The sequence below is a fragment of the Helicoverpa zea genome, chromosome 13 (assembly GCF_022581195.2).
Source record: "Helicoverpa zea isolate HzStark_Cry1AcR chromosome 13, ilHelZeax1.1, whole genome shotgun sequence".
Lineage (NCBI taxonomy): Eukaryota > Metazoa > Arthropoda > Insecta > Lepidoptera > Noctuidae > Helicoverpa > Helicoverpa zea.
The window spans coordinates 7,264,873-7,291,153 of NC_061464.1; the positions used below are offsets into that span (position 1 = coordinate 7,264,873).

Genomic DNA, 26,281 nt, shown 5'->3' on the forward strand with positions numbered 1-26,281 from the left:
TGAGTTGGATGTTATTTTTATGTTTTTTTTTTCCAAATTGTCAGTAAATAGCGGATTGTTCCTAAATAGTTTGATTGGAATTCATCCTCTCTATTGTGAGCTAAAAAAACATATTGTAAGTAGTGTTATCTCAGAAATAACGAAAGAAGACTATGGCCGTCTCTTAGATTGGATGAGTAGATATATGCCTATATCGAAGCCGTGATAAAATATGTTTAAGATTTTATTAAGCTACCTAAGATACCTTCACTTGTGGACATCGTTTCATGACTTTAAAAATCTGTATGTAGATAGAAATAATGCAAAGCAAACATTAATGCAAACAATTACTGAAAGAGTGCCTAAAGTGAATTGTACGCGTACCCCAGAGGTATGCGAATTTAATCTCTACCCCTAATTGCTGATGCAATCAAAGCTATTCAAGTTTATTTTTACTATTTCTCCATTTTTGTTGTTCATTATTCACTGTCCTATATGCTCGTATGAAGTATGTCTATGAGTATGAAAATAGGTGAGAGGTTTAGAAGACATTAAAGATTGTTTCGAAGATTACTAACAATACAGAAACGTTTAAAATAATTAAAAAAAACACCATTCATGAACCAAACTTTATTTGTGACCAGACCAAAGATACACGTGCTAATTTTGATTTAACTCCCTGAAAATAACATAAACAGGTTTGAGCAATACAAAGTAGATGAGTTCTGCAACGCTGATGATACTGAAGCCCAGGAATAAGCTGAGAAGGCCACCGATTGCACCTGTATGAGAAACAAGGAAATGAATAAAAGTCACTACAGCTCATAGGCAAATCAGAAATAATAATAGTACGTATATATGAAGCTACTTTTTATCCACGTGCGGGAAGTAGTTCCCTGAGGATGCAGGTGAAACGGAAGCTGGTAGGTACGTGATTATGTGTATTTAACGTAGGAAGTTAATCATCAATCATATCGCTCAAGTTGGACAGACGATTTCAGAGTTGGAATTTCAAGTTGATGTCCTATATCATGACACTTATAATTTTTGGCTTTCGGAATAAATTACATGCTATTTGGTGACTTTTTAAAAATTGCATTTTACTTGACCAGAAATCAAATCAGCTCCCTTTTACTTGAGAGGCAGTTGTTAACCACAATACCACTACAGTATACTCACCAATGAAATAATAATCATCATATTGCGCATGACGATGTTGACCGAGGAACATATCGTCGTAGAAGTGAACGTTGATCTGCGTCACTTCTCCACTGTGTAAAATAACATTAGGGTAAATTAATTAAATTATTATTTTTTCCTCAGGTTTCACAATTGCGTAAGGACTACTAATTCCTCCATCGTTTTCAAAAAATACCACTTGCAAGAGGCTTACACACAATGGACATCATTTTAAATTGTTACATAATCTACACCTAATAGATATCACACGCGAAAGCTTAAATCTTCTTTCAAGCAAAAACGACAGAATGATTTTTGATGAAAAGCAGTATTAGGTATAGCATAAAGTATATGAACCAGAAACCCAGATTACTATACTAGCACTTGCTACATGAACAGGGAGGAGCTTCCTATGTTCGTGAGTGAAATCACAATCAGAAGACGGTATCATCATACTTACAGCCTCAACTGGCTCCACTTATGCGAGCTTGTCTCCATGTCTTTGGTCAGATCGGAGTAGAACACCTGACTGGCGTAGATGACGTCATTGCACGAAGGGTGACAGGACTTGGACTCTTGTTGAGTACCGCGCTCGTCTTCACTCTCTGCGTAGTACGCGTAGATCAGCTGTTCTTCTACTTTTGCTGGAAACGAGATTCATCATCATTTGCCTTTTATCGAACAAATGCTGGGCACAGGCCTCCTCTCATACAGAGAAGGATCGCGCTAATCACCACGCTTGCTCAGTGCATGTTGGTAGGAAGGAATGGGGCTTAAGACCTTATCGTTCAATGATCTTCAAGACAACTAATAATAATATGTCAGTGTTGTGATAGCATCCTAGGTCTTTGAAAAGATCTTCACTGAGAGCGAGTCTTATAGAAAAACCTCACAGGTATTTATTTCGATTTGTAATTTTAACTTAGGTACACTCAAAATTAAGAAACCTACATTATTTTAAAGTTACATACCTACATTCTCATTTAATTCGTGCATTCAGAGATGTCTCTAATGTCTTTTAAATAAACAACTGAAACCTTTGGGTATTTAATAATTTCTGTACAAACCTTCAACGCTGCTAATGCAATTGTAGTCATCCTTCGTAGTACAGACAGGCTCCCAGATGAATTTCCCTGAAATATTAATATTTTTCATTTGCAGAGATGGAGTTCACTTTTTTTGTATTTTAAGAGGACTTTGAACCCAATATTTTAGTATGGTTTTCTGAAGATATCATGGAATTTTTGATTGGTCAAAAGTTTGATGAGCGATAACTACGTTTGCCGTTTTTAATCCGCTCAATAATCGGGAATATAAAATCTAGCGTCTGTTAAAATATAAGGAATAGAATATGTTGAAATATAAATTATTATTTTTTTTCACACTAGGACGTCATTTAATCAGAGAGAAAGTTACACTGGTCCACTTACTAGGCCAGTTAAAAAGCACACAATCACACTTCTTCCTCGCTTCCTGCACCAACAGATCATGTTTGCAGTTACTATCCGTATAGAACTCGTAATACTGCAAGCTCTTCTCGCTCTGGAAGAAGCACTGTCTTCTGTAAGGGGCGAGGGAGCGGAGAGAGAAGTCGGTCTTGTACGTTAAGGGGGTGACTTCTATGGTGGTCATCCTGTCCATTGGGAGGCGGAGGACTGTGCTCGTGTACACGTGGTCCGTTGGAGAACTGATCAAGATCTGGAAAAGAGGCAGGAAAGGCTAACATAAACAATATAGTGCTTCCGAGAGACTCCGAATAATTCGAGTCTTCTTCAATTCTGGTTAATGCTTAGTGTCTTGTTATTCATGAAGTATACTAACTGTAAATCCCAAGCTTTTCCCTTCACAAGCGTACTGATGTTCAGAATTATTGAGGAACAGCTCAACTCCCAAGCCGTTAGCTTCTCCAGAAGCCATGACCCTTAGCGGCTTCATTGTCAGGTCTGGAGGGAACACCTTCGGGTACCCGATGTCCAGACCCCATTGCAACTCCGTTGCTTTTGCATTCTCGTCAAAGGTTTTATGCCAAGCTAACGTGTCGTTGTTCCTGGAAAGTTTAAAAATTCTTGACAATTCTTGACACTGGTCACTTCACAAAGGTATACTAGAAAACTAAATTAGAATAGCGGTTGATGGAAATAATTCGACCTGTTTGCGTACTTTCATTCATTAATTCAATTAATTAAATTCATTAATATTATGTGGTATGAATTTTATTATCATACACACTGTCACCCTCTTAGGTCCAGTTGAAAATCAGCGTCAGTCACTTGTTGACTGGCATAATGCTGAACTGCACCTATTTGACAACCAAAAGTGTTTGCCGTGTGTCGTGCCAATGTTTTTCCTTTCTTTTTTTCTTCATTTTTAGAACGTTTGTATTTAATCGTATTGGAAATAACCCTTTAGAAAAATAAACTGATTAATTATACTCAAAACATAACACCCCTTACATGGCATTGAGAGGTAGGCTGTTAAACGCGAAGCAAAGACCGTAGTTGGTGTAGATCGGCTGGAACAGCTCGCAGCACTTGTCCATCTCCCATTTGGTGTCATGCAGAGCCGGCCAGTTGCAGGCCTTCACCACTTCGGAGCATGTCGGGGCTCCCTGGAGAACACAAATACGAAGCCAACAAAACAAAAACAGATATAACAATGTCACAACACAATACATCTTATATCGTCTACACTGGAAGTTTGAGATAAAGTAATTCCACATAGATACTGATGATGATTATGATAGACAGATATGACTGCCAGATACCCCCAAGGTCTAACATAGTCGTTTTATATTGATTGGCTTATGTTGATGTATATTGGGTAGTCCATCATCCAATGTAGTTCTTTCATTTGTTGCAGGAAAATAATAAATTTAAAAAATCGATACCTTTACGACAAATTCAGTAAGCATATGAAACTGGGAGTCATCTAAACGGGTCTCCCGATACTTTATCTCGTTCGTCATCCTTGGACAAACCATCGCAGCGAAGAATTCCTGCAATCTAAACAAGAAACCATATTACAGTCGCTTCCTTTAAAAATAGCATTTTGATCCTAGGAAAATTTTAATGCAATCTGCACTGTTCTAGACTTTCGCAATTTCTTTTGATTAATGGTAGGTAGCAGGAATAGGTTGTAATTGAAACTGTGTTTTCTTTTATAGTAGGTATAATCTACTTAGAACGAGTAATCTTTAGGTTATGTAAGGAACTGTATTGAGACAGTTGATAAGGTCTCTTGGCTTTTTTCATGCGATTCACGTGTTAGTGTGTTAGGCATTTGATTTTTGCAAATTATAAAGGTCGCTTAATTATTACAATCAGAAAAAAATTATGGTTACCAACCAATATAACATTCGTGGATAGCTTTTACATAAAACTGGTAAGTATCATTAATCTTAAAAAGTAAATAAAACTAATTAACTTACCCCTCAAGCTCCGTAACATTAGCATAAGACATCTTCACATGAAGATGAGGGCATATCACGACAGTTGGAAAGGGAACAGCCCATATAGGAGTTGGCATGGAGTCTATAACATTGACGAAAGGAGTGGAGGTCCACTTGCAGAACAGTTGGATGATCACCACGGCGCAGATGAAGATGCTGATGAACATTATGATGACCCATGTAGCTTTCTCTTTGCTGCCGAATGAAGGCTCGAAGATATATCTGGTGGAAGGGATTTTTTATTCTATACCTCTTTATTTGAAACTATCTAAGAAGATTGTTTCACATAATATGTAATATCAGATATTCAATTCAGATAATCAGATATGATATAGAGAGGAATTATTGATTTATCGTGGCCTGAATATTGACGAGCTTTTAAGACTAGCAACGTTAGTTAATAAACAATTCTTACACGATATAAATGATTAGGTTTGTGGTGAAAAGCTTAAAATCATGGCTATTTATATAGCTCCATTACAAATGGTAAGGGGTTCCAGTTACATGAGGGAGGTAACTTCTAAATTAATTTCTAAGATCAGGATACATCGTGTTGTATCATAAGGCAAATTATACTTACTTGACTCCATGAAGAGAACCTTGATAGAAAAACTGCTTGAGACCCTTCATGACTTCGCTGATCCACTTCTCAGGCATTGACTTACTCCTCAACTCCTCATTAATAACAGTTTTCTCCACATCCTTATTAATAATCTTATTCTTATTCAAATTAACCACATCGGGACTTATGTACTTGAAATCTTTTAAATAATAATCACGAAAATATAGGTTTTCTTCGACAGATAAATTATTGGGGATACTGTTTATTTCGTTGATTTTGTTTTTATGGTATTCGAACATATTTATTTCATTGGTTGGAAAGGTGGTGAAATTGACCCAGTTCTTCTGTGCAAATGTAAGCAAGAAATGGAGAATGGAGGGTTGTTGAAAGACTCTAATACTAATGGTATTATGGTACTTGTATTAATTGGTACAAATGCTATTAGTGCATATGGAGAAATTGCACTGTCTGTCAGAATGTTTGAGTATTAAAATACTGCATTAATTGCATTTGAAAAGGAGAAATGAAAGAGTAATGTGTTAGGTTTTTGGAAGTTTATCTAGATTATATTCAACCTCAAAATTCAGCTTAAAAAATATCACCAACGCAAACTATTGAAATTGAAATTTAAAATATTTATTTCAGACTAAGCACACACAGTACACAGTCCATATTATGTTAGTAAAATGAGAAACTTAAATTCTATGTTAGTAAAATTTAAACTGATTATTATTATGAACATGCATCGACGACCAGTGCCTGAGCATCTGGCCGTCAACTCTGTCCGACAACACACTCAGAAGCGTGTTGCTGCTCCCCTTTACCCGAAACCACAGGGAGGCCATTCTCTTACGAAGTACCGCCTGGAAGCCGTCCGTGCTATGCTCCGCAAACATACCGGAGGCACTGCACCTCCAAGGGAGCCCCAACATACCCCTGAACGCGTTATTATATTGGACGCGCAGAGCATTGTAGGCTTATTTAGTGTAACTGCTCCACAGGCTGCACGTGTATAACGTTTGGCAGTAGCTTTTAAATAATGTGACTTTAACGTCACGCGAGCATCGTGCAAACCTGCGAGAAAGCATGTTACCCCTTACCGACAATGCCCTGCGCTCCCTTTCCATGTCCATATCATCGGCTAGGTTTTCATTGATCCAATGACCCAAGTACTTAAAATTGGACACTTGCTTGAGGACAGTTCCATTAAGTGTGATCGGAGGAACGGAGTAGGTTTTAGCTCCAGCCTTAAAAACTAGCAACTCACTCTTCTGGACATTATACTTGAGCCCATGGGCCAATGCATACCGCTCACATATGGTCAAGAGTGACCTCACGGAACTGACTGAGGGGCCCAGCAGTACCATATCATCAGCATAGCTAATATTATTTATAAATACACCATCCACTGAACATCCGACATTAGCACTGCTGAGCTCCTCAATGAGTTCATTCACATATAAATTAAATAGAGTAGGAGAGGTCAATCCCCCCTGCCTTACTCCACATTCCATCCTATACTCATCCGAGCATTTTCCCATCCATCTCACATAATTGCTTTGGTTGTCGTACCAATATCTAAACAAACTTATAACCTCTATAGGTAGCTTGGTGTTAAGCCTCATTTTTCTCCACAGCACATTGTATGGCACCATGTCAAATGCTTTTGACAGGTCCAGGAAGCAGGCGTACACAGGCGTTCTCCTGTCGGTATAGTACCGGACAGTATGCTTAAGAGTCAGTATTGCAGCTTCTGTAGACAGCCCAGGTCGAAATCCAAATTGAGCGTCGTGCAGGGAGATATGCTGACTTAACTGTCTGTTAAGCACACCATCCAGCACCTTACCCAGGGTCGTAGCCAGAGATATAGGTCTATAATTTCCCTTATCCGATGCGTCACCGGTCTTATTTTTAATAATGGGCACTACTATGGTCTTCATGAGATCGTCTGGTAAGTAGTTGTGACGAAGACAAAAAGTAAACAACATTGACAAGACCCTAGGCAGATGAGTACCCGCATTCTGCAGATGCTCGATGCTGAGACCATCGTGTCCCGGCGACTATGTATTCAAAATAAATCATTTACAAATATATTATATTATTTAAGGTCAAGCCAATAAAAAAAACTGACTACTACTGGCTAGACCTGGAGATTATTCATCTACACTTTTAATTTTGCATAGAAAGTGCGAGAAAATCTAGGAATAATTAAGCTATAACAATTGATGATAAAAAATATCTCTGAGATCTCTGAGAGAGCTAGAAAATATTCCTGCAAAAGTTGTGTCAGTATAGAAAAAAATCATTTATATTGACTGCATTCCCAAAAATATGTAAAAAAATTACCAACTTGCAAAAAATTACATGTCCACAAGCAAACCCACTGCAAAAGCTAGTTCATGCGGTGACAAGCCATCAATATTTCGCCGCATTACCATGCAGTATGCACTTAACAGTATTGCCAACATTTAACGGTACACCCCTTGATTGGTGTTGCCAATTAACGCCACACTTTGTGGTCTTTACCTAGATAATATTAATGGCTCAATTTATATGCTTGTTACAGTTTGTAGGATAGATTTAAATGATTAAGTATAATCTTATATACCACTAGCTTCTGCCTGCGGTTTCACCTGCTCCCCAGATGGTGACAAAAACTATAACATAACCCTATGTCCTTCTCCCGGGTCTAAGCTATCTTTCCCTCTAATTTTCAGCTTAAACGGTTCAGCCATTCTTGAATTGTAAAATGTGTATCTAACACGAATTTCTTTTATATTTATAGATGCGTTAACTGCAGTTTCACCTACGTACTTAATTTTACAGCAAGAATTAAATCCGTATCACCTACCTCCTTATTTCTATTGGTTTTCATTCATTGGAGTGTCAAGTCCTTTAACCACTATTCCTCCGATTTTCAACACCACCTCTCCTGTAAAAATGTAGTAAAGAAAAAGTATTACTAGGTTCTCCCACTTTGAAATGCTATTGCAATAGTAGAACTTATTTGTAAGTGGGCGAGTTATTAAATGTTGATAATATAACTATGTGGGTGTTTGTTACATTCCTGCCTACGCTTTCCCGTGATTTTATGTTATGATAATATGTTATTGTTTTGTAAAGTCGATAGCTCTATATATACCTAGCTAAAGATCTTTGTCTTAACGCTGCCGTGTCGTGTAATGTAAAGGTTCCCTCTACTATGTCCTCAGTAAGCAATATGTGTCAACAAATCGGTTCGGTGGCCAATTTAATTGAAGAGGTTTAGATAGTTCAGTTTAGATTATTCTTAATTCTTAGAAATACATTTAAATAAAAAAGGATACAAAAATATTTTAAAAAGGGTTAGTAGGTCCCCATCTAAACTTTTTTAAAACCATTTTGTAAGTGAATGACCGGGTACTTTGACCTGGCAAATACAAACCCTAAACATTTTACTCACAAAAATAATTATTATTCTTCTTACAAAAACAACTGGATTAACCATGTTTTAATTAAGAAATAAAATCTCGACCTACGTTAACAACAAACCCATTAGACCTTCATATTTTAACAATTAGGCTTATGATTTTGAAAAAATATATAAAAGCCAAGCCTATTTTCTTTTTCAAATTCATTTTGACCTACGTGGTTGAATTTTCTTTTTTAATATCGTAAAAGGGTACAAAAGACATTCCATAGTAATCTGGAAAAAGTTTTTCAAAGAATAACAGATTCAGTGTTTTCTTTAGTTGTTAAAAAACTTGGAATGGAAATATTCCTGAAAAGCCTTAGGCGAATTGAAGAGTTACATGTCTTTGTGTTTTTGTTTTCAAGTTTCGACAAGCACTTACTGGTTTATTTATAGGTATTTTTATTGCCAATCAATGCGATATTTTCATACGCATATGAAATGGTGGGAAACAATCAGACTTTTTCAATATCAATGTCGAGGTATGTTTAAAGATTTTCGAGCTCAATTCATCGTGGGTAGAAAAGTTTTTCATGTATAAAAAGACTTCATTACCTTTCCTTTCAACATAAAATAAATTGGTCATGTATGACAACTTGCCATAGAGTTAGACGGTCTGGATTTCTTCCTGGAACACCCTATTCACAACTAGACAGGTATTTAAATATTCAACGTCATTAACAGCTAAAAACATTAATTAAACAGATCATTAACTTTATCCAGAAATAAAAATATCCAGATCAAAAGGCGAAAAAAGTCAATCCCCAAAAATATCCGGGGAAGAGTTGAAAAAAAAATTGGGACACGTTTAACCAGGCATTTTCATTAATCTGTTTATAAATGTCGTAAAAATTGACTTCAAAGTCCAGTTGATTGAATATCCAAGTTTATCTAATTATTGTGTTTGATGTTACCGACAGTAATGCCATTCAGTAGCTAGGTAAGTATCGGTGATGATTTAGAAATATCAATGTCACTTTGAAAAACGAAATATTTAAAAGGGACTACTTGAGTCAAAAAAATATTCCTAAATTGCTTCTAATGGGTTACAAGATAGTTACATATTATATCATTTTTCTTACGAAAATAAGCATGCTACGTCACCAAGACTAAAATAGATCAGCAACCTTAAATCTTTGATTTTTAATTTCATTTTAAGCTTTAAAGAAAACTGCTCACTTGATTAGAAGAGCCATTGTGCTCCCCATAAAAGAAAAGGTCTTTCGGTACGATTCTCATAATATCAAGTATATTAGGCAAACGTGATTGGTACTAAGATATCAATTATATCACTGTAGCTATTTTAGATTAACATAAATTAAACAAATAGAAAGTATGGCACTCAAAAATGCCACAAAAATTGTAAAATGTTTCATCAAGTATCAAGACTAACGCAATAGAAAGTGCAAAGTCCTGAAACCCTGCAAAGTCAAGGATCGTATTTCAAGACTAAAGGATTGTTACTACATCTACATATAGTCCGTTCCCTTACTGCATCGTACTTAAACTTACATAATTACTGAAAGTTTACAATACTCGATATATTGTTTATTTTCTAATGGGGAAATAACAATACCTACAGTTTTATACACGTCTTTGAAATTCATTTCTCTAATTTCCCGATCCTTTTCCCATCTATGTTGGGATCGGCTTCTAGTCTAACCGGATGTAGCTGAGTACTAGTGTTTTACAAGGAGCTACTGCCTATTTGATCTCCTCAACCCAGTTAACCGGGCAACCTAATACTCCTTGATTAGACTGTTGTCTGACTTACTGGCTTCTGACTGCCCGTAACGACTGCCAAGGATGTTCAAATGACAGACGCCTAGCTGCCTACCTGCCTAATAACATCCCTAGATTATGAACACTCATAGAGGTTGTAACCGCATTATTCGGGTAGTATCTATAACAATAATTATAAACCATAATGTATATTCACATACTTGCTTTTAAATCTGCGGTTACGCGCTAATTAATACCATTAGTTATTATGTTAGCAGCTTCATGAACAGAATTTACTCAAAACTGTGCCTCTGCTTACGTTTATATTGTAAACATTGTTTAGCCTTTCTCGATAAATGGGCTATCTAACACTGAAAGAATTTTCAAGTGGATTTAATAGTTCCTGAGATTACCGCGTTCAAGAAAACTATTATATGTTTTATTCCTATGTGTATGTATTGCTTGTGTCAATAAATTGTTCTTTCTTTTTTAAAATTCTTTAGCGTTACTATTTTAAATATTTGTTTGTTTCTTTGCGCCCGAAAGGCTCCGAAACTATTGAACCAATATGAAAAATTCTTTCACCGTTGGAAGGCTGCACTATTTCCGAATAACAATAGGCTATAGTTTAGCAGTTGAGTTCTCACGGGACGCGAGTGAAACCGCGGGACAACGGCTACTAAAATTATAAGTATAGATAGGTTTATATTCATTTAATATTTCAGTTAGTGATTAAGCCAACTTTTTGACCATAAAGCTAAATGTTCACTGTAAACCAGTGTTCACACTATACGAGTAAACAAAACGTCATTACAGTGAACTTGTTTGCACTGTTCTCGGTTAAGTTAATGTTGCTACAACACTGTTTGCATACGGACTATGTAAACGCGCTTTAAGAAATGGGAAGTTCAGGGTACCTAGTCATTTTGGAGAATAGTTTAAGTCTTGTCCCTAGATTAACTGTACCTACAAATTGGGCTTTAGTGTGAAGTGAAACCTAAGTTAGTTATTTTTCATGGTAAATAATGTCATTGCGGCCAAAAACGGCTTTCTATCTTCCATACGAGTTCATCTTCGATACGTCCATGCATGGGTTTACAAATTTTGACATCACAAGGCTGTTGTGCGAGATCGAAATATGTTCATAGTATTAATTATAGACTCATTTGCTCCTACTTGCCTTTTTATGGCCCTCAAGTTATGAAATTTTTTAAGATTTTCTTTACATACGTAATTTGTTAAAAATTAATGCTATCTTATTTAATTTATATCACAATATAATATAGCCAAAAAATGTCTACTATAACTATACGTAAGTAAACATATGTACAATATAAGTAAATTCACTTATACTCTGATACCACAAGTCAGGGGTCAGCGAACCATAGATAAGTTCATTCAACAGACTCACGAATTTAACAAACAAATGTGGTCTAATAGCTCGCAATAGGCCTTAATCGTTATATTATTTTTATATTTTAGTTTCCTCATTACATAATATCCCTAATGAGATCTATGAATTGAAAAAAATACCTGATCTCCGTAATGTGTGTTCTGCCATTCATCTTCATACTGATTTATAAGCCCTATGAAATTATCGACCGACTAAAAGTTTGCAGTGTCCGGGTACTCTTAAGCAGAACGTCCGACAACCAGTCTTACCAAATATGTTGCATACTTGATGAGCTGAAATAAGCAGTTGCTCCATGTAAAACACTGGCACTCAGCGGCATATGGTTAGACTGAAAGCCGACTTCAATATAATTGTGAAAAGACTAGGCAGATGATGTTGCAGTCAAGTTTCTATGCCTAAGTAAGAGATACGGAGTTTCTTTCCGGTTCTTCTTCATGAAACCCACTCTTTAAAACCGTGCAACTACCTTGAAAACACGAATGAAATGTATACGAAATTATTCTGAACGTAACTTAACTTAGATCTGGCCACTTTCAAATGAAATGATAGTTAATTTTACCATTAAAAATTGCAACATTAAAAACATTAGCGTTCCAAGGACCAAGATTATTAGATCGCAGTACACAAACAATGAGACATCCACACATATAATTATGTAATATAATGTATTGGAACTTGCTCAGTTATTATCGGGTTCCAGTGAAGTATTGTGTCGTATTGTGGTGACCCCGTTATTTTTAAATTAAAATAACTTAAACACAAGATTTAAATTATATTGTGAGTATGTTTTTGGATTTTAATTAATAATCTTGTTTGAATTCCTGTGATGAAATAAATATATATGCGTTAGTACGTTTGTCTGTTACAAATTAACGGTCAAAAGTCAAACTATTAATTTGTATTATAGCAGCAGATATTATATTAAAGAAATATTATAAAACGAGTAAGACTACAGCCTATAACCATTAAATCCACCCCTTTATGTCAAGTTTAATTCTTACAAAATGCGGTTTAAATTATTTGATACAACTTAAGTCCATTATAGAACATCTTATAATGGCTTCCGGCTTTACGATGAGAATGAAGCTAAAAGGGTGGATGAGTCTTATTATTTATGCTTTATGTTTATTTTTGTGTAAAAAGAAAGCAATAAGGTGTGGCCATGTTTTTTCTAAGCTGTCTTATAGCCCGGAGTGTTGTGAGAATAGTTCTTACGCCTCTTCTGATTAGACGCAGATTTTGTTATGAAATAAATGTGAATTTTATTACACAATAATTTTATACATTTACTATGGAATGGCTATTAGTACCCGGTCTAAATTCTGTCGTCTATACACTTTCATCATCATCATCATCATCCTCCTGCCCTTATCCCAATTTTATTTGGGGTCGGCGCTTTATTAACTTATTTATCAACTTTATTTAACAAAAAACTGTCTATTAGTAGGTCGTTCTTTTATGGGTAATGATGTCTTCTAATACACAACGTGGACATCTTTAAATATTTTCATTTATTTTTTTTATGTTTTTTAGCATTGTTCATGTTGCAGACACCATGATTTTGTTTACCATTTCGTGACGTCCAACATAATGTTAGGATTAAATAATAAATTGGCCTGATCGTGTGTTTTTGTTTCAGATACCACCATGTCTCCAAAAACCGTGTTGTTATCAATAACGATATTGTTATCAATGGTGTACAAATGTAAGGACAAAAATATTATAAATAATATAGAGCTTGACGTATTTTAAAGACTTACAGAAGCGGACAAATATGACATCAATTCTCAACATTCACTAAGTGACAATTCGAAGTCATCATCATCACCCGAGCCTTTTTCCAACTGTGTTGGGGTCGGCTTCCAGTCTAACCAGATGCAGCTGAGTACCAGTGTTTTACAAGGAGCGACTGCCCTATCTGACCTCCTCAAGTCAGTTACCAGGGCAACCCAATAACTCTAGGTTAGACTAGCCTCAGACTTACTGTCTTCAGAGTTCGAAGTAATTTTTGAAAATCGTACGCTTTATATACTTGCGCCGTACACACAGGTTTTGAAACCACATTATACAGATAAAACTTTAGCGTACGATTTACAAAAATCATAACATATTTTTTTATATTTTCCTATTGTTTTCAGCCACAGCAATCTACTGCTTCTACTGCAACAGTGCGAACAACTCAGCGTGCATTGACCCCACTCAGTTCGACGACGAGATGCGCGGACGCATCATACCGATCATCAACTGCGATACAGCTGTGCCTAGGGTCAATGAGTATGCGTTCTTCTGCAGGAAGATTGTGCAAACCAGTTAGTACCTTATATTTTTTTTCATATAGCATGTCATTATTAGAAGTATAGAAGATTTGTATATTAAAAGGTCTCCCCCAAAGATCACTATCATTATCAACTTTTAGAGATGCATTTTAATATAAATTTTACAGAAGTGCTGTATTATTTGGCCAATCAAAGTGTCTCTCTGTCACCCTCGGTTGTTAGTCTTTCTGGCTCCTAACTTCACGTAACGATTGTCAAAAATGTTAAATTGGCACCCAGAACCCACAAATTTAACATAACTTCTGAAACATGGAGGAGCTCATCACGATAAGATAGATACTTAGGCATGACCTTCCCCCAACCATCGTGCAAAAATTGAAACTATCCTTCTCAAAATACCAGGAGCAATACTCAATAGGTGTATTCAAACACTATAACTACTACATTTTTCTAACTTTCTTTCTTTATTTCCCCAGTCTACCATCCCCACAAGGACTCAGAGCTTCGAGTGACCCGCGGCTGCGGCTGGGTGCGCCACGAGAAAGATTGTTACCGCGCCGACAACCGAGACCATCTCGAGACTGTCTGCCAATGCTTTACTGATCATTGCAACAGTGCTGACTCTTTGAACTCCACTACGGCATCAGCCTTCTTCGTGGCTCTGGCTGTGTGTTTGTATTTTTACCGTTGATGGATAGATAAGAAATAATTTTAGTGCTAGTGTAGGTATGAGTAAGGTAGGTAATGTGTAGTTATAAATAAAGTCAACTTTAAATATAATTGTAATTTAGATAGTAGATTGAAATTTTGTTAATGGAAAGCGAAGAAACTCGCTCACACTGCTGACTTGGTCTGATTGACAGTTTATTTTGAAGGTAATCTACTTAATAACCATTTTAAAAAACAAACATGTATTTTAAAGCAGAACTTTTGAAGACCACTGCCATAATTTTCATTTCTTATATGAGTCAATGTTACTGTACAATATACAAGTCTAATTTAAGTTATAAAGTAAATTTTAAAACTTAAATAAAAGAGTTTATTTGAAAAAAAAGAGTGTTTTGAACAAAACCTTAGTATTCCCGTTGACTGCCTCGTTGGTCTAGTGGTCGCAAGCGCGGCTGCTCTGCTCGAGGTCTCGAGTTCGATTCCCGAGTCGGGCCGAAATTGCTTTGTGGGTTTTCTTAAGCTTTCACAAAGCAGCCCGTAGTCTGGAAGTTGGTGATTGATTCACCCGTGCATCGGAGAGCACGTACATGTCGGTCCTGCGCCTGATCTCTTTCCGGTCGTGTCGGATTGCCGTCCCATCGGGTTATGAGAGTGAAGGAATAGGGAGTGCACCTGTGTCTGCGCAAATGCTCGTGCACTATAATATGTCCTGCGCAGCTGGCTGATCTCCTTAAATGAGAACAGCCGCCGTGGCCGAAATCGGCCGTGGACGCCATTAGTATTCCCGTTTGATAATTCACTCCAAACTCATTTGCTTTAGTGAAGTTATTCATATACTTAATGAGTAGTAATCATTCGTAAAAACTAGTCGTTACCAAAAACTGTTGATCATACAACCACAGCACAGAATGGGCCACAACCATTGGGGGAGGATGGGAAACGAACATACCATACCACGAAAGTAATTTAATTAAGCATGGATCGAGGTGGTATCCTCGAAACGGAGAGGAATAATAATACTTTCAGCACGTAGTTAGACGTGGACGAAATCGCAGGCCATATCCAGTTCTCCATCAAATCAGTTGATGATAAAACCACAGCCATTAAAAGGCAAAAACCAGTTCGATTGTCTAATAAGGCATTATTAAACATGGAAATACCTGGTACTCAGGATAGAGGCTACTTTTAAAGTGGTACAGCACACATTTCCTTCTTGAAATTGACAAAATTGTGCTCCACAAACCAGTTGCCTACGGGCTAGTGAAAGGCAAAAGTGAGTATGTTTACTACGCTTTCACGATGAAACTGCTTAATGAGCAGTGGACGACAACAGGCCGATGTGATTATAATAATGAAGATAGCTAGTTCCCTTGAAACAGAGATAGGCTCCCTTTGATCCGATGCAAAACAGTTCGGACAAAATTGCAGGTAATATCTAGTTCTCCATAAAATCAGTTGATGATAGAACCACAGTTTACCACAGCACAGAATGGGAGCGCGACCACGCGACCACGGGCTGCACCTCGTAATCCGGGCAGGTCGCGAAAGCCCTCGTATTGCACCGCGCACACGGCTCGATGTTTGACTGTTACTTATTTAGTAAAACTTGGTGTGTGGTGCCAGTGGGAGAGGGTTGAATGACGTCATCTGGTGTGGGTGACGTCAGAGAGTGAATAGGTCAAAAGTGTCCACTTTTGGCAGGGTATACGGCTAGTTTCATGTTGTTTGTCCTAATTACGAAGGCACTAGGATAAAACCTGTGCTACTTCCTGTCTCGTCCTAAGTTTCCGCCTAATACAATACAACAGAAAAACTTTATTTCAAGCTATTTGCTTATAAAAAAGGTTAGTTACATACTTTTTTTTATTTAAACTAATATTAAAGAATTGCATTAATGTAGTACCATATGGCAAAATAAATTAAATCAGCTGCAATTAAGTTAATACTTTCCCCTTAATGGATAACCTCAAAAATTGTATGTAATTAATCCATTAAGTATTTCTTATATTTTCTTTTATTTATTTCTATACTCAATTTATTCAAACAATTCCCTATTTTCCATAATGAATCCACTAAATATTTTTTATAGTTTCTTTTGTTTAGTTGTATTCCCAATTTATTCAAACAATTCTCAATTTCCCATAATACTATTAAAATCTCTGACAGTGGAGCTCCACAACCATTGTCGACAGATGATCCGTTATGCAGAGAACAAATACAGTATTGTGGGTACCTCGATGTGCATTAAATACAATACACTGTATAATATCTGTTTGTCTGTATATATGTGTAGTGTTCACACGTTTATATCTGCGGTCATTGTTCCCAGAATACCTTTGTGCACATACCTTTTTATTGCTGAAAATCGGTAGGGAATTAGTGTTATTTTTACACTGATGTGTCTATTTTTGTATCGGTTATTGCTATTTATAATAATCAGTAGAAATAAAACATATAAGATTATCATCAATAGTTACATGTATTTTTAGGTTTGTGAAGAAAAGTTATTTTCTATAGTGTGTGGTGAACGTATGCCTTATAACTATAGTTTAAGTCGTACAGTCTCTAACAGACAAAATTTTTACTGTTGTTCACCCTACTTGCTTCTGCCTACGGTTTTACCCGCGTCCCATGGGAACTTCTTTACACATCCGCCCTCCATACATAGACTATGTTACTCTGAAAGAATTTTTCAAATCGCCCAAAAGCAAAGAAACAAATTCTTTAGCTTTATAATATTAGTAGGTTCAGATAAATTAAACATATCAACAGCTATACAAAGCTATATCTATGTACAAAGGATTATTATAATGTATGCGTAGCAAGGTAAACATCTGTTGTCGTAGCATTTTGCATAATCGTAGCACGTAGCTCGTAGCGTCGTAGCAGCTACGAATGTATAAGCCATTAAAGTATTGCAGTCAACCTGACTATTATGGCTTTAACTAGGTATCATAATGTTTAGGAAAAATAGCTTAGACAAATGTAATGGGATAAGATATCAATAGATAAGTTGTGAAAGTACGTACTACAAACTTTGGTTAGGTTTCGTTTATCTTTCGACTACGACTAACAAAAATTCTAGTAAGTTGTGCACTCAAAAAATCGAAAAGAAAAAAAAAATTTGTTCAAAAATTATACACCACACATATTTTTCCTAATCGCCAACCACTAATTAAAAGTTCTCTCTAGAAACGACGAACAAACTACTTTACATAATTTTTTTTCATAATTTTTATTAAAACCATGAAAACTACCAAGCATTTCTACAACACGTGTAGCACAACACCAGACCATTAAAAAAAGAAGAAAAAAAAAACAAAAAAAAATACACCCAACGCGTTTCCATAATCTCCATTTCCTCTCAACAATCTCGGTGTCCATATTTATAGAACATTTTTCATATTAAAAAATTCACTCAAATGACCATTTTTTTTTATTCGAGAAAAGTAGGTTTTATTTAATTTGCCGTCCGCACCTCGCGGCGGGCTTATCCCTCGAGAGTTTATTATGATCTATTATTAATACAACATTATTAAATTATTGAAATGAAACGTATTTTAAGAAAGCTTAGAATTGCGTGTCGTTTAAAATAGATGTTTATATTTTTGTTGGGGATGATTAATTCAAGGGAAACTTGTTTTTTTTGTAAATTATGTTGTTTTTTTTATGTTTTTTTTGGTTTGGTGTGGGCCTCGGAAGGATATATTTTACCTAATTGCTGTATTTCAAAGAGAACTAAGTTGCATGTAGGAAGTTGCTTGGAATACTTCAGTGGTAATTAAAGTAAGATTTAACAATGAATGAAACAAAATACAATTTTGGACTGATCTTTATTTCAATAAATTAGAACTTTATAAACAATTTTCATATAATTTATAATAAATTGCCAAAATTATTTCACGGATTTATGTATTTAACGGAATAATAAAACCCGCCCAGCCTAAGAAATAAGTTTGGCAATGGCTACTTATTTAATAAACATTTTATTTATTCTACTAGATACATTCATACTTACATATATTTCTTACAATAACGTTGACGGTCGATTTACAAGTAAATACAATTAACAGTAATAATTGATGCCATAATAAAACAATTTTATTTTGGCGTTTATTGTTGGCGATTCGGCGGTGTCTAACATGTGTCGTATCTACTCGTAATATTAAATTAATCTATGGTTAAGAGTCAGCGCATACTGCAATACTATTTCACTCACAGTTTTTTTATATTCTACAATCATCACAAAAACAAATGAAGGAGCCCTTTCTGGTGATGGTAAAAATAAATCGTAGATAATGTGTGTCCGACTATTAGTCGCAGGATATGCGCTGAGCCTTAGCGTTCAATCGTCAGGGGTGCAAGCGGTTTAGTTGAGGGTCTGTCTCTTCCTCCTATCTTCGTGAACGGGTTCTGTCTGTTCGGGCTCGCTGTGGTCAGTGTTCTCGTTTTGGATGATGATTTCTGTGGACAATAATAAGGTTCTTTAGTATCATGCTGCTGGTTTGACAATTTAACACAGACTCTCTCAATATCAAGTACTACATATAGCGGGCATCTACTCTTATTTCTTCAAGGCATAGGGGACAAACAAGCACTCAGATCTGGATTACCTGATAGTTAACGTTATTACCGCTCATAGACACCCACAACGTCAGGGAAGCCACAAGGCAGTGAGTACCAAAAGGTTGTTTCCCAGGGTAACTGGGCTGAGGAGGTCAGATAGGCAGTCACTCCATGTAAAAGACTGGTAATCAGCTACATCCAACTATGACTGGAAACCGTCCCTCCGAGTTAGAAGAAATTTTGTATTTTTAAACGAAGGGGAGATAGGGTGTACCAAACTGTATGGGATTGCCCAGGTAAATTAAATTGAGAATGTAAGAAAAGAAGTCGTTCCATGTAATCAGCTACATCCAGTTAGACTACAAGCTGACCCTAATACAGTTCTTAAAAGGCCAACGATGATCGAGTTTTAAGAAATGTTCTAATTGTAAAGGAAAGGGGAGAGAATCCTTACCATCATCATCACTCTTGAAGGACCTGCCGAGCCTGGGTCCGAACCACATGCCAGGACTCTCAGTGCGCCTCACTGCCATTGGTTGGAACTCGTGCGAGTCGGGGCGCGATAGCGACAGGTCGCTGCGACCGACCCGCGGGAATGCGTACAGTTGGCGTTTCTCGGCTGATGGCTCGTATTCTAGAGGAGATTATGGAGGTACAAAAACAAATTTTAGAAAATTAGTGCCATTTTTGAGGAATTCAAAGTAGTGGTCTGTATGTTCAAGGTAGTCTTGATGACTAAACAGCATTTATCCTTGCAATATCTGTGGAGAAGGGCAAAGTGAGAGAACTAAACTTATGGACTATTTATAAAAGGGGACCGAAATAAGGGTATTCAAAATTGGATGTATGCGCTGTCTGCAGCACACACCTGTCAAATCTAAAATAATTGTAAAAGGCTAGGAAGGCTTTTTAATTTGGAAGCAAATGTCAGTTGATGCGATTTACCAAGAAGAACAAACAAAACTGATCAAAATTATAGTCACTGGCGTATCAGCAACAATTATAAAATTTAAGTAAGCAGTATAAAGTCGAGACTTTTTTTCACCAGTTTTCGAGCACTTACCAAGATATAAGTCGTTAAGTGGCAGTTGCCATGTGTTGCGCGACGCTCGGCCGACTCTAGGGAACGGGTACAAGTTTAGTACCCCGTCTCGCCGCAGCTTGGCGCTACTGTCTGTGGGTACAGTTAGAGGTATAAGCATGTAGTTATGGGAACATTTTGAGTTACAGTTTGAAAGTTATTGAGTTTAGAGTAGTGTGTGGTTTGGTGGTTTATAGATTGGAGTTTATAGGCATAGATTTGTTCTCAAGGGATTTGTAATCTTAAAACCACGTATCTGTATGCTTCAGTAGCTGTTAAATGTATGGATGCAATTGATGTCGACAACGGAATTGTGCCAGATGACAATAAAATGCAAAGCTCGTAATAGGAATACCGAATTAAAATAATTTTGAGACTTAAGTATGAAGACACATGAGTCTATAATTGTATTAAAATATCTTCGCTGTGTAATAAAACAAAAATCTTTCATACTGTTGATCAAAGATCAAAGCCGAATATTAATGAAAATACATTAAACTAAACATCTTTGTACCAATATTCAAAGCCTACAAAAGAAGGTTACATTAGTTCAAAAAACGCCCCAGCATTCTATTTTCACACGTAGTAAGTGCTTCTACCAAATTGACTGATGGATCGCTTGCACTCCAAGAATCCACAAATAGCTCAACAAATCCCGACATAGATCTCTATCAGTTTTTAGACAACCGCGATCGATATGAACTCAGCCAATGAATACAGCCTAGTAACATTTGTTTAGCTAAAGCCATAGTGAATTCTATCCAGCCAGTTTGAAAAGCCGTTTGAATGGAGAAAAAGTTTTTATGTTGTCAACTGACAGGTGACAACTTTTATGATTGGTTGAATATAGACTAGATCTGCCCGTGAATTTGCATGTGGATTAGTTACTTTAAGCCGAATTATACTAACTTTTGATAGTCTATACTTATACCCAACATAGATCTCTATCAGTTTTTAGACAACTGCGATCGATATGAACTCAGCCAATGAATACAGCCTAACATTTGTTTAGCTGAAGCCATAGTGAATTCTCTCCAGCCAGTTTGAAAAGCCATTTGAATGGAGAAAAAGTTTTTAGCATTGACAGCTGTCAGTTTTCATAGATAATGATTGTTTTAGACGAGTACTGTTTGCGACTTTGTCCGTGTTGTAGTTACTTTAGTATGGACTGCAAATCCATCTATTTTACTATCTCTGTGACGAAAGTTAATAATATATTTGATCCATTATTATTGCTTATTAGATAGACGTGTATATTTTAACAAAGTTGTAAACAAGTTCAATATAATCCAAGTTCAAATTCTGACGATAGTTAATTAACCAAAATATAGTTTAGTATTATAACTTAATATACGGTAATTCTGATCATGTCAATATATGTAGTTATTTTGTTGTTATATTAAACGATACGTTGTAATTTATCCTATTCTTAGAATTATACATATTCAACCGTCTATACTCACACTATTAAACTGAAGACTTTGATTGAAGGCGCTTGCAGAAAATTAAGAAAGATTTGATAGTGTTCGATAGCCCATTTATCAAGTAAGGCTAATTATACTTTTTTACATAAACGGAGCAGTACCCACGGGATACAGCTGAAACTGCTAACGGGTCTTAATACAATAAGATAAATACAGATCGCACGTAAAATCTGATAAGTTCAATTTTTTAAACATTATTATTTACAACTTATCAAAGTTTCATATATTTGATTTCAAACAATGGGTTTAACTACTTCATAAAACTTAAATCAATAACCCCATGACCCAGATAGTTTGTACTACGAATAACTTACAAAAAATAAGAAAATCCAAAACCAATGCATAGACCAGTTAACATTTAATGGCCGTTCCGAAAACTCTATCTATCTATTATTTAGCTTACCAAAGATAGGAATTCGGCTTTAGCCCCCTTATGTCAAAATTTTATCCTTAGTAGACAAATTAATCAATAGATATATTATTGGGAACGCCAATAAGTTAAAACCTCCCATCAGCTGTTCATTTGGTATTCACAGCGGTACAATATTAACGTGTACGTCGATAATTCCTGTAACATCTCGGGTTTACTTTGCTCTGGGGTAAGCTGAACGATTTCAACCACGTCGAGTCGTTGCAATTAAAGATAAAGGGGAATTTATTTGTTTTGCACGTGTTATTAAGATGGGGTATTGTTGGTCATGAAGGGCTATTGATCAACATTAGATTTGGTTCCTGTACATTGTAAATGAAAATAGCATGATGATAATACCTGCTGATACTTCCGGAGTTCAAGGGATTTAGTTAAGAAAAAAATAAGATGTACCTACCAATTTCTAACGCACCTAAGTATCAACCTCTAGTAGGTAGATTATGACATTAGATATGTTCACTCTATTTAACTTGCATTGTTTAACGTTATTAACAAAACAAAACATGACACTTTAGACAACCAGTTTTCAGATAAACACGAACATAGTTAAAAATCCAACTGAAAACTCTGACATTCTCTTACGAGCTTTTTCCTGAACACACTATAGGCAGTACCTATAATATATATATTTTTTTATAATAAAAGGTTTACGAATATATTTTAAGTGCTAAAAGTCAATAATAGTGTTGCAAAAACAATATCAAGCAGCCTACATTACCGCCTCTTAGCTTCAAAATAAGCCATTTCCTCAGTAAATTGATATTAATAGAGAATGGAAGCTGAAAATAGCTGATAAAACTTCCATTCAAATTCTTTCAGAAATAGTTTTAAACATAGTGACAGTGTGTAAATGTAGTGTAGTGTAAATACGGTATTACATGGCCATTATTAAAAATCGCTATCGTTATCGTCCCTGGGTCTTGGGTTCGATTCCCGTGTCAAAATCGACCAGCGTACACCCATGCATCGGAGAATACGTTAATGTCTGTAGGTACCGCACTTGATCTTTCCGGTAGAATCGGATTGCCGTCCCATCGAGCCATGAGAGTGAAGGAATGATAATGATGATGATGTCCTCCTAGCCGATTATCGGCTACGGCGGCTAATTTAATGTAAGGAGATTAGCCAACTGCGCATATAATAGTGCACAAGCATTTGCGCAGACACAGGTGCACTCTCATAGCATAGAGTGAAGGAATAGAGAGTGCATGTGAATTTTGTCATCGGGTTTTTATATGTTTTATTTTCAATACGAGGGTTAAGGAACAATATTACAGTTCACTGATTAGGGCCCATGAGAAAACTTGAATAGATTACCCTTGACCCTTTTGATTTTGGCTAATTTGTGAAAATAAGACTCGTGTTACATTAGTTTACAAATGTTACGAGATGAACTATTTAAATACCTGTGTGCTTCAATAGGCTGGTTGGAATCAAATGTTTGCAAAAAATTTTTTGCAAATTTTAATAAGATAATGACGCAAACACCAGTTTTATGTATTTTACTGCATTTATAGATGGCACTTTATGTATGAAATATTTAAAATCGTAATTAATGACTCCAGTTTTTTTAACACATCGAAACGATGATGCGTTTTATTTATTAATTCCTATATTTCCTGTTTTCCTCTTCCAATGTAGTCCTACCCTAACGATGGGTGTTCCCGCCGTTTGAACCCCACGCGACGTAAAACTTTTGAAGTGATTTCTAAACCATCACAGTTCGGAAAGTATTTTCATGGTTTCTACCAATCTTTTCAATCAGTCTGTTTCAAAGAACACATCTTTTGTTGGTATTTATTTTTATGTCATGCTTGTGACGTTATTTATGATATGAACTTGTGATATGCACGACTTTGTAATGAATCATTCAAACAATTCATTCACATTCAAACAATTGTTAGCTGATTAAAGATATTGTGTCCAAATGTTGGCTACTGTCTTGAACAAAGGATAAGCATTGCCATCCAGCGTAGCAATGCTGCCAGCCTCTTGGGCACGCTTTCAGTCGGCAGCATTGAGGGGGATTTTTTGACGCTTTTTAATCCATACCCATTGAAATTAAATGTTTATTATATTATTGTTAATAAATTATAAAAAGATATATAAGAAACAAACAGTTACTTACGATAGGCGCTGGCGAGGGCAGAGGCCAGCAGAGCCATGGAGACGATGATCCTCATTGAAGGCTGCATTGTTAAGATTTGCTAAAACAAAACATACTTTAATTAGAAAGAAGTACTAGCCATCAAAAGTTCCCTGAGCTGAAGAAAGATTATTCATACTAACCAATTAATGTGACAAATGTTTTTTTTGTGCTGAATAAACTATTTACCTATCAATTCTCAGAATGGTTACAAAAGTTTGTTTTTACACAATCATAACATCAACCTGTTTACCATGTCTACCATACTGGAAAACGAACTCAATAAGGTAAACGCGGGTGAAGTCGTCATGCCCCAATAGTCGTCAATTAATCTAAAAACATTTATTATTTTTTTCTACTGAACTTAAAATGGGCCGGTTTATATGTAAACATATTGTTGATATTATATTGCACAATTGAAATAACAATACGGGGTTTTAACAGTCACGGCTTCTAAGATATGTTATTTTAAACGTGTGTGCCCTAACAAAATCGTTTTTTCGTGAAGTTCAGCTGTCAAAAGTGAAACTCAGCACGTGGTTTTGTGTTTTGATTTACATAAATCCAGTGGGTTCTGTGGTATGTTTCTTTGTTTAATTAGATAGTTACGTTTATTTGCTAACGATGTAATATGCAATTTGGAATACTTTTAACATAGAAGATATATTTTTTTAATGTGACATCTATTGGTACTTTAAAACTCCGATTTGACCCAAAACCCGTCAATTTTACAATTATTATGACGACTACTGGGACATGCTCAAAAGTTGCACCTAAACTCGTCATAATGAGGATATTTTGTGTTTTACAGTACGAAATGCAAATAAACAGCGAATATCGGGACTTTTACAAAATTGTTAACTGTCTAGAACAAACATATTTAAGATTTCGACTAAATTTTTTCATAAAACTGAGTTTCTTTTAAGCTTTTTCTTAGGGGTAAATTTTACTCTGCTGGTTCTAGATACACGTACACAGTCATGTTATTCAATTCAATTCATATGTTTCTTAATGGTTAAATCCCCTGTTTTCTATAAGTATGCACTTTCTACGAGTGTTTTTTTAGGTATATATTGGCCGCTGTAGGCTTCCGCCATTCGATTAAGATCTAATGCTTTGGGTACAAGTAACTCTAGCACTAGCCTTTGTTTCTACTACGCTTGGATTACAATTTGTGGCAAGCAAAAATTGACTGTTCTTATAGTTATCGGCACGAATCTTGAGCTCTGACCTTCGCCTGTGAAGAAGTAATTTATTGGGTCCCTTTTGTGGTATGAAGTGAGGCGCGGGGGCGGGTTAAAGCGGTGATTGGCCCGCAGTGCATCGCGTCATAGCCGTCACTCGGGATTGGTTCTTTGCTAATAAATCACTTCTGCGCAGATGTAGGTCAGAGCTCAAGATTCGTGCCGATAACTATACACTATGCTTTTTGTTCGAAATAACTGCATGTCGTCACGCGTATTGTACCGCGTCTCCCTAACGTCCCTAACTAGTTTTGACGCAAAAAATATTAAAATCAGTTTTAAAACTAAGATGACATAGCTTCCATCGCTGTCACTTCTTTGCTTGTCGTATTCGATATTGATGGGTAAAGAGTAATCTTAAGTAAGATTTTTTTATTTAAAATTGTATGTATTTAGTGATTGCATGATCGTAATTTTAATAGCAGATCATGACTGAAAGAAACTACAAGCAAGAGGGCCTTTGAAAATTCATAAAAGCTGTAAATCAAGGGGCCACACACAACATCAGATGCAGCAAGAAAATTTAAAACGCCCTTTTGAGACAACTTTAATGAAAAGGTGACACAAAACCGACGATTATCCCTGTATAAAATATACTATAGAAATGAACCCAAGGGCAATCCCCGGTTC

The 26,281-nt window shown here is 36.0% G+C and overlaps 4 protein-coding genes across 4 annotated transcripts; 1 reads left to right on the forward strand and 3 right to left on the reverse strand.

The window, feature by feature from the left end:
• Positions 1-594: 594 nt before the first annotated feature.
• Positions 595-4,036, reverse strand: LOC124635975 (pickpocket protein 28-like). The gene is made up of 7 exons (XM_047171935.1): positions 3,612-4,036; positions 2,980-3,205; positions 2,589-2,856; positions 2,226-2,291; positions 1,619-1,802; positions 1,159-1,250; positions 595-761 (listed from the first exon to the last, which is right to left on the reverse strand). The coding sequence occupies exons 1-7, from the start codon at positions 3,875-3,877 to the stop codon at positions 640-642; spliced, it is 1,224 nt and encodes a 407-aa protein (XP_047027891.1). The 5' UTR covers positions 3,878-4,036; the 3' UTR covers positions 595-639.
• Positions 4,031-5,263, reverse strand: LOC124636058. The gene is made up of 3 exons (XM_047172012.1): positions 5,187-5,263; positions 4,586-4,828; positions 4,031-4,160 (listed from the first exon to the last, which is right to left on the reverse strand). Exons 1-3 carry the CDS (start codon positions 5,261-5,263, stop codon positions 4,031-4,033), a joined length of 450 nt encoding a protein of 149 aa, XP_047027968.1.
• A 7,173-nt stretch (positions 5,264-12,436) lies between these two features.
• Positions 12,437-15,085, forward strand: LOC124635766. The gene is made up of 4 exons (XM_047171719.1): positions 12,437-12,532; positions 13,395-13,460; positions 13,894-14,064; positions 14,508-15,085. The coding sequence occupies exons 2-4, from the start codon at positions 13,403-13,405 to the stop codon at positions 14,720-14,722; spliced, it is 444 nt and encodes a 147-aa protein (XP_047027675.1). The 5' UTR covers positions 12,437-12,532; positions 13,395-13,402; the 3' UTR covers positions 14,723-15,085.
• Positions 15,086-18,325: 3,240 nt separating this feature from the next.
• On the reverse strand, positions 18,326-24,464 carry LOC124635787 (CAPA peptides-like). The gene is made up of 4 exons (XM_047171742.1): positions 24,390-24,464; positions 20,330-20,440; positions 19,721-19,900; positions 18,326-19,164 (listed from the first exon to the last, which is right to left on the reverse strand). The coding sequence occupies exons 1-4, from the start codon at positions 24,454-24,456 to the stop codon at positions 19,070-19,072; spliced, it is 453 nt and encodes a 150-aa protein (XP_047027698.1). The 5' UTR covers positions 24,457-24,464; the 3' UTR covers positions 18,326-19,069.
• Between the last annotated feature and the right edge of the window lie 1,817 nt (positions 24,465-26,281).